This window comes from Symphodus melops (genome assembly GCF_947650265.1).
Source record: "Symphodus melops genome assembly, chromosome: 15".
NCBI classification, from domain to species: Eukaryota; Metazoa; Chordata; class Actinopteri; order Labriformes; family Labridae; genus Symphodus; species Symphodus melops.
In genome coordinates this window covers 18,686,580-18,696,020 of record NC_136705.1, presented here as the reverse complement: position 1 = coordinate 18,696,020, position 9,441 = coordinate 18,686,580, and the positions used below count along the sequence as shown (strand labels likewise).

Here is a 9,441-nt window from a genome sequence, read left to right as displayed (position 1 = left end):
TTGAAAAGATATGTTGATTGAAGAGAAGGTACAGCTGCATTTTTTTTTACATGGCCATTGCAAACAACCAAATAAATTATCGGAGGGAAATGTGTAGCAAGAGTACAACAGCGCCATCCAGTGTATTAGTAAGTGTATGTCCTCCAGGTTTCCTTCAGAGGACACAGTGAGCTACAATGAAAACTTTAAAAATTCAAAGAAAGTAAAACTACATTGGCCCAAGTTTATACACTTTACAGAGGATCTTTTCAGTGATATCCAGGTGTGGAGATTCAGACCCTCTAAATATGTACCTTAGTGTGGGTTTGGCAAATCCATTCAACAAAACTGTTTCGTAAATGACAAGCTTGAAACGGTTGTTCCCAACCTTGTTTCATGGCTTTGCTCCTGTTACTGATACTTACTTGGTGGCCATTTTGCCCTGGCCTTCCATCGTCATATAGGGTTTCACAATCGGATCATATCTTATTTCATTTAACTAAGATTTGTTTTTTCATATTGCTTGGCAATTTTAGTTTTTAACAGGAAAAAATGCTAGTTTGGAGTGACATATAAGGGTCATCACATCTGAATGCAAGTTACACACCTAAAAAAACCGAACTTGTTTATAAATATATTTTATATCAGTTGCACTTTTACTCAAGATGATCCATAGACTTTACACCATGTTACATAAGATACCTAGAAATGGATTATAATGTATTTCTTTTCCCACATAGAACACTTCACATACAGCATATATTTTAACATAAACTTTTTTTTTTTACTGAGTTTCAGACAAACAGTACACATAAACTGTGACTTGTTGTTCCTGCAAAGACCAAGATTTCAGGAAAGTCAGCCAACTCCCCTGTGGGAAATGAACTGTTCCAGACTGTGGCGTTTCTCAACACTGATTGGTCAGGCGACCTCTGATGTAAGGGCTCAACCCATTTAGTCCTGGCCAAGAGAGGTGTTTTGAAAATGTTATTGCCTTAAGTTCCTTCTAAAAATCCTCATTCACATCTGCACAATACTCCCTTGTGCACATTTGTTAAAAACTCGGCCTCAGAGTTTCTGTTCATTCAACCAGCATGAGTTATCCACTAGTGATTCTGCTCTGTGTGGGACTACTGCAGCAGAATGCAAGGGCCGTCCGTATGGATAAGCTAGCAGACAGCAAAACTTGTGGAGATTCAGAATGCTCATGTAAGTCAGAGAAGAAAGAAGCATTGAGTATATATCTTTGATTGCTGTTACAATGTACACATTGCTTTGTAAAAAAAAAAAAAAGTACTTCAGTTGTTCATCTATATTTCCACCTTCTCTTTTGCTTTCAAATATTATTAGATGTTATCTCCATGGCCACAGCCCTGGATGACTTCATAGCTCCTGACTGCAGATTCATCAACATCAGAAAGGGTCAGATGGTCTATGTGTATTCTAAGCTCACACCAGAGGAGGGCGGTGGAGTCTTCTGGTCGGGAAGTGTAAGTGCATAAACGTTGCCTTTTTTAAAATTCATTGTTTAGAAAAACAAAAACACTTAGGCAAGGTAAAACAGCTGGGAGAAACAGACATAAGCTTACTTGAGCCAAATGTCATAAAAGCCATTTGGTTAAATATTCAGTTATTCGTTTTGGAAGTAAGCAAGCTACTTTATGATGTCAAGTCTAGACAGAATTGTTTAATGTCTATAGTGTTGTTTATGGTAATTTATTAGAAAGGTCATGTTATTTCAACTGGCAGGTTTACAGTGAGAGGTATGTGGACCAGATGGGCATTATAGGATACTTCCCTGCAACGATGGTGAAGGAGACCCAGAACTTTATGGAGGACACAGTAAAGATTCCTACGACTGTAAGTTGTTGTATGTCTCTTTCATAAGATAATATCTAAGGCTAATGCATTTCAGTCAAAAGATCTTTCCTTTTTTTCCAGGACATGGACTTTTATTGTGACTAAGGCCCAACAGACTGAAGTCTCTTTCTATTCAAGTCTTGCTTTTACTTTAGCATTTTTAGGGGACAGACATCTTGGCAGACCTGTCGCCAGACCTTAGCCTTAGGGGGGGCATATGAAATGCATGGGGGGGCACAATTATTATCAGCCAGTACGCATATTTGAATAATCCTATACTGTATTCGAGCAGCACGCACACATCACATTAAACATCACCAACAGCAATATGACCCGCTACACTAATAAATGATTCTGTAGTCATGTATACATTAAACTTAATATATCTGATAAAATGTATCCAATATAAATGTGTCCTTGATTTTGTGGTAATTATACAAGTAACTTTCAAACAAAAATGTTTAAGATTGTATTTGATTATGTTGGTTGCATTAAATATATTCTTTATGTTTATGTAATTCTAAATCAAGAGAATTTTAAAGGAATCCAATTCAGTAGAATTAGCCAGTTTTTAGTTGACGAGCACTTTGTGTTATTTTGCGCCTTTTTTCTGTTTTTGAATTCAGCAGCTATCGTCTGGTCACAAGACATAAAGAAAGTGCGAATAATTTAACTCAACAATTTCATTTGGTTGACAAAGGAGAGTTTTTTTAAACTGTAATGTTAATGACAAGTTGTGGGTGTATGCTGCGCGTAATATTTACAGTCTATGATGCTACATTACAAAACAAAATTAGCAAGCAAAGTAATCCAGAGAGAAAGAGACACTGTTGAGGTAAACTATGCGTTATGTTAATGTAGGCTATAGTGTGATGGTATTGCACCACGATATCAGAAAGATATCACGAGTATTTGCACCAAGAAAACAATAAGCTTTATTTGAAAGTTAGATTGAAAGCAATTGCTGTTAATCTGCGGCCAATTTTTAACACTAAAATACTGTTTTGATCTAAAACAGTTAAGAACTGTAGTTAGCAATACATTGTGATGCTCACCCTGAAGCAAACTGACAAAGGCCATAAACAATATACTGATGTTTTAAATTACAGGACACTACAGTATTTTTTTTTTTTTTAAAGAGGGTCTTGCCTTGAGAACTTGGAGCGCGATCATTAGTGTGGTATGTTCGGTTGTTTGTTTTTTTGTTTCTAAAAATATGCTACTGCTTATTTTTCTCAGTTTTCTTTATTAAAATACCATCAATTCCTGAATGGAGAATCTTTGGAGGATCATTTGAATTGCAGTTTTCAGAGAAGGAAACACTATATGGAGGACATGTGCGACACACCAACGAGACCTGCTTCATCAACATGCATCAGATTTTAAAACTACAAATTAGACTCTTATTGATATCTTATTTCATTGATATTGCGGAGGATGTTTGATCAATTGGTTAAAGTCCCATTCCTAAAAGAAATACAAATTATTAACTAAATGGTAAATACTGACGTACTGCAAATCTATAAAACATACGTAGTTGTCGCTAATGCTATGCTACCTCAGTTGCATTACATAAAACATAGCAACAAGGCTAATGCTCAAGCTAAGCAACATGCTATGCTACATCACAAGCTCAGAAGAAATGTATGACACAAAACACCCAGGTTAATGCTAACGCTACACATAGTCACTTAAGTACGCGCTCATACTTCTAAGAAATGCTGCTGCTACATGCTAACAGAATGACAAGGCTAACCACATTACAAATGCACATGATAATTGCAACGTTTAAACAGGACAGAACACCAATATTAGACTAGTTTACATGTTGCGCTTTTGGGGACTCAGTTTGTACTTTTATACACATTACAAATTGACTATTGTAATCATATCAACACATTTTATTTATTATTACACATCAAATATATCTTGCCAGTCACCTGTTGCTCCACAGACTTTAGTGCACTGTTCTCTCTCAACCAGGAAGTGTCAATCAGAGCTGAACCCAGCCTTGGGTTCAAATAATTAATGGGCGGGTGTCAAGTGGAAGGTGCCATGTTTTGTAGAAGTGGAGATATGTTTAGATTGTTGAGATTAAAAATGTTATTTAAAAGGCAGTTTTCGTACTTTGGTATCAGTATTTACTTAACTGAAATGTATTTTGACATGCTTTAGCTTTATTGCAGATAGTTTTTGTTGTTTGTAGAACTGATAATACTCACCTGAAAGTGAACTGATTTGCAATTTAATAATCAAGGCTTACTGTATAATGTTAAAATAATCAGCTTTTTTATGACAGGAACAGTATAACTATTTAAGAAAATATTGGCAGGGTATGTATCTAAACATAACAATGTAAAGAGGATTTTATTATATTTATAATTCTGATGCTGCTTAGTCTTAAGGGCTGATGAAGCTGCAACTCAACCTGAGATGAAATATAATCCCTTTATTGTTTGTAAAATGAGCACGTTTGAGTTTGTAGAAGATGTTTTAAGAGGGAACGGTGGGTTCACCTCTTAGGATGCACAACAAAAAAATGGAGGGTTGAAATTTCATTACATTTACTCAAGTAACTTTTTGGATAAATTGAACTTGTGAGAGTAATGCAACATACTTTTTCCTTTTACTTGAGTATATTTGTGAAGAAGAAACTTGACTTTTACTCCATTACAGCGAGATACATTCCACTCGCTACTTTTATATTTATTTATTTATTCTTATTCAGTATACGATGGTTTGTTTTGTTCGACAGAGACTTCCACCAAAGGCTCTTTCACATGACTGTTTTTCGCCAATCAAACGTAGCCACTAGCAATGTTTGACTCCGTTTCACCAATCAAACGGAGCCAGGCAGTCACATGACCTCATACAAACTCCGCGGCCGAGCTCAGAGATACAGAACAGCACGGAACACCCCATGCCTCATATTCAATCTGTATTTCCCTTACAGAAAGAACAGCTACGTCATTCGCTGTCATATGTGTCTGCCTAAACACGTCGACATTTCAGCCTATAAGAACTGTGAAACTGTGATAAGTTGAAGTAACATAAAAGTTCTTTACAGTCGCCACGACTTCCAACCTCCCCGCCGGCCCTCCATCGTGGGTGTGCACCGTGGCAACCTCAGCCCTCCACAGCCAGCACCCCGGATGTTGACTCAACGTGTTTGTTTTGTTTTCTTCTGTCTGCAAAAAAAGATGCTTTGATGAATAAACCGGTTACCATTTCAATCCACAATGTTTATCTTTCAAATTCATCTTTCAAAAATAACGTTGCTTTGACAGGGTCAGCATTTGCAATTTCATGTCACATAATTGCAGTGGTCATCCATTGTGATCAAACTCAATTTTCATCTTTTCTTTTTGGCTTTGTTCAAGTAATGTTTGCCTGACCCTGCTGTCAGACGTTTTTTTTTTCTTTCTTTCTTTACGCAGAAAGTTCATTGCAAAGTGTTCAAGATTCTTCATCGGCAAGTAATCTACAGAGCAAGCAGCAAAAACACACTTTTTAAGGAAACTAGTTGTCACTTTTTTACTATTATTTTATTTATTTACTGGATGTATATAATGTTCAGTGTTTTTTTTTTTTTTTTTGCTTTCACGGAGACAGAGTGAGGTGCTGAAACTGGGAGCGGAGAATTTCTGTTGACCACCACTCGACTGTAACAAACGGTGGGTAGGCCTGGGCGGTAGAGTCATCGTCTCTCAACCGGAAGGTTGAGGGTTCGATCCCCAGCTCCTGCGAGCAACATGTCTGATGTGTCCTTGGGCAAGCAACCCTAAATTGCTCCCCCTGCTCTGTCAGGGTGTATGCAGTTCGCTGCTCCTATGGTCGAACACTTGGGGCCTAATTTACTAAGATCTCAATTAAGGAGTACTAAATTGCGTGCTCATTGCAAAAGTTTGCACGTTTGGCTTGTGGGCGTTTTGCGGGTGATTTACTAAGAACATTTGCGTGAATGACATCAGGTGCAAACCTTGTGGGGGCGGTAGTATTTCTGTTTCTGTTTACGTCACAGAGAGCTTGGACGGAAAGCTGGACGACTGCAAGCGTAAAATAGGTATTAGTTAGAGGCAAATGAACATCCAGTATTTTCAAGTAATAGCAGATAAATATGAATATAACAAAAACAAAAAGTGGCTTATAAGAAAACCTCGGTGTTAAACACGGTCCTCTGTGGCACTGGTGCGCAGTGTGTGTGCCACTTGTGCCATCGTTGCGCACCAAAAGCTGGTCAGCGCTGTGTCTGGCAACAGGTACTGAAGTTGGGGGTACAAGCATGGTGAGCCCCCCATTCAAACGTCCCTAAAAATAGAAAGAGTATGACAAAACAGACATGAAAATGAGGTAATGTTCAAATAAGCTGCCTTTATAACTAATGAGTCCTCTGCTGAGGTGATTTGAACCTTTTTTGTGATTGATTTAGAATCTTACCTCTTTTTTAGGAGTCAAACCACTGAACCAGACATAATTTTGAATATAACATCATAATGAAATGGTCATCATTTTCATTAGTGGTTAATTACGAACAGAGATATTTCATCAAAAACAGAAGAAAATATACCTGATGTTTAGTCCTCCTAGTCTGAAGAGGCCTCTTACATGACTGCTGCATGCATTGATTCGTGAGGCCACCACAGACAGGTCATTTTCATTAGTTTATTTCTGTCCGACCAGGGGCAGTCTCTGAAAGGCCGGCTTACGAGTCAGGGAAATGGGATTGTCGTGTTATAATCAATCTCCCATCACCTTCCCAGCCCAGATCGATACAAACCTGTTTCCAATTGGGACATTTCCCACAATATGTCACTCTGAAGGAACTATGCCTGGGGCATTTCCATTTCACAAGAAAAAATAACCTTATATATTTCCTGTATTATCTGTTTTATTTTAATATGTGTTTTAGAAATCCGCATGCATCACATTTTCTGGTTATATAATGTGTATATATGTGTATGTCATAAATGTTTCTATTTTCTACGGTCTACCTTATATTAGGGTGTTTTCGCTGGAAATGATTGTGGTGATGACAGTCATTATATGGATCACACTCACCTGTTCAGTTTTCTTTTCTTTCTTTTTTTTGCTTTCACAGAGACAGAGTGAGGTGCTGAAACTGGGAGCGGAGAATTGCTGTTGACCGCCACACTACACTGAACTGCAATCACATGCATATATTGCAATCTGGTAACTGAGACCAGTTGTCATTTCATGTGTTGCCGAATAAATTATGCTTCTTGGATCTGGAACTGAATTGTACAGACAGTGCGTCACAGTGTATTTCCTCCTGTGTTTATTCCCTTGCGGTGCCCTGTTTTTTTTTTACGACCTGCACAGTCCGATATAGCCGCAACAAAATGAATGAACACTGCACGTTTCAATGGCTATTTCTTATAATTCTTCTTAGCTTATTCAGCTTTTTTTCTCCTGCTGTTGTATGTGTGCATCTGAAGGCCCAGACAGAAATCCTCACGTCACAGCAAGTTTCTCAGGTCAATTTTCAGTCAGACATCTAAAGTTTTAAGGCGTAACCATGGTGACAGGCAGGGATACTCTGACAGAAGAGATTGATGTGTGTGTGTGGGTGTTGTGTGTTTCCTATGTGGGGGCTTAAAGAAGCAGCTGCCAAATGCAGGCGATACAGTATGTGTTTTATCCGGTGTGACACACCTACACCCCTACACCTGGCCCCACAGCAAACCTGTCGAGCAGACAAATCAACAACTTCAGGTTAGGTTAGCATCTAAGCGTGACATTTAAGACTCAGGAAAAGAGAACCCTTTGTTATTTGAAAACATCCCAAGATATATAAATAAAGAAACTCTCATTCGGCATGTCTGCTGGTTCAACAGCTCGTGATAATGTGAAACAAATATAATCTAACAACACTTTATCAGAACAGTAAGATGACTCATTGTTACAAACATATCAAGCATATTTCCCTCTACAAAATGAAGCAATTATGAAAAGAGGAAAATCAAATTTAATCAACAAAATTCAATTTCACAAATCAGTTCCTGAATAAACAAAACACTCCAGTGGAGCATTGAATGAGAAGAAAAAGTGAGTCCTCCCTTTTTTTTTTTCTGATGAAAAAAGATTTAGCGAAGATATATATCACAATGGAAGACTGGAAAAGCAATTGCAGAATTTGGAAGACAATTTGGACTTTTTTTGACTCAGGGTTTTAAAATTGTTATTTTTTTGCACGAACGGCTCACTTTTTCCAAGGCCGAACAAGAAGGAATTGATGGCAGACTGTGCTTTGTCTTCCATAATGAATTGGTGAAACCCTCCTTGTTTTCTCATGACTGACTTGATCATTGCTGTCCTCAAGGTGCTTGAATGATGCTTTTGTCTTGGTGGATTTTCTTCAAGGGTGTCAGAAAATGCCAGCTCACTTCTTATTTGGACTAAATGAATCAATCAGTCAGCCAGAATCAATCACTGTTAAAGCCTTAGGATCAGTCATGTCCTTCTCAGCTGATTAATGTCCTCTGCGTTTGAAAATACAGACTGTGCTGCTACGTTGCGTGCTTGGATGCCATATTTCAAGGACAGCGGACAAAAGATGTGTTTAATCAAAAAGAAAATGTTGCATCTATAATATTTATTTCTTTACAGTATTTTTTATTTTTTTTACTTTGTTGCTCTTTTTCTCTTTATCCCTTTTTAACAGATGCACTGCAGCACAGAGCAAAAAAAATGCAGTTCCTCAAGTGTCCACTTGTGGCTCCAAACAACCAGATGTCTCATGCGTAACCCATATTGACATGTCCTAATGACAGCATAAATTCACGTTTCCAGGCTGTTACAAAAATGATTTTGGTCTTACTCTTCTTTATCAGCTGCACTGTAACAAATGCTCCTGGTACATTACAGTGAACTACCGGCAGCTATTGCCAGCTTGAAACTGTTGTTCTACAGTGTACCAACTGTAATCTACATATGAATGAGTGTATCCACAGTAGTGCTAGTAACGGATGTAAACAGACTTCTTTTCCGGCCGTTAGCCAGTTTGTTGCGTTCAGGCTCGAGAGGCAACATTGTAGCAAGTGTTGGGCTGAAAAATGTTCATCACTGATTGGCTGCAGAAAGTGAAAATGTCATGTTTGGACGTTACGCTCTAACTAGCTAAGATGTACCTTACATCTCCGTGGTGCAACCAAACAATGACAGAACTTAAGTTAGAACGTATCTAGTTTCAACCTAGGGTTTAGTGTGGACTTTACACCATAACTTAAGACACAACTTACGCACATCTGGTGCAACATGCCACAGGGCCTTTGTTTTGTTGCTTCCAGGTGAGCATCACAATGCATTGCAAACTAACAGCAATTGCTTACAATGTGTTTTGATTTTATAAAGATACGAGCTAAGCGTAATCAGGGGCCTGACTTTTCTGATGGTAAGCGGCCGTGCTGTTGCAGTTTATCAGGACACTGAAGGCTGAGCTCCAGCTCTTTGCCTGTCATTGATCAAAAGTTTGATGAAGTCAGTTGCATCTCTAAAGTGGCACACACCCACGGATATCCTTCCAAAACAGCCACTCAGAAATTAATGGATGACGTTACTCAAGGTCTCTTCCATTATGATTTA

The 9,441-nt window shown here is 38.2% G+C and overlaps 1 protein-coding gene across 1 annotated transcript; it reads left to right on the top strand.

Moving 5' to 3' along the window:
• Positions 1 to 943: 943 nt before the first annotated feature.
• LOC306836270 (otoraplin-like) lies at positions 944 to 3,110 on the top strand. The gene is made up of 4 exons (XM_079363269.1): positions 944 to 1,188; positions 1,330 to 1,469; positions 1,729 to 1,839; positions 1,921 to 3,110. Exons 1-4 carry the CDS (start codon positions 1,074 to 1,076, stop codon positions 1,942 to 1,944), a joined length of 390 nt encoding a protein of 129 aa, XP_079219395.1. The 5' UTR covers positions 944 to 1,073; the 3' UTR covers positions 1,945 to 3,110.
• Positions 3,111 to 9,441: the final 6,331 nt, after the last annotated feature.

Coding starts and splice junctions, on each gene's coding strand:
- LOC306836270 (XM_079363269.1), top strand. CDS start 1,074: ATGAGTTATCCACTAGTGATTCTGCTCTGTGTGGGACTACTGCAGCAG. Junction 1,470..1,728: donor GAGTCTTCTGGTCGGGAAGT/GTAAGTGCATAA, acceptor TTCAACTGGCAG/GTTTACAGTGAGAGGTATGT. Junction 1,840..1,920: donor CAGTAAAGATTCCTACGACT/GTAAGTTGTTGT, acceptor CTTTTTTTCCAG/GACATGGACTTTTATTGTGA.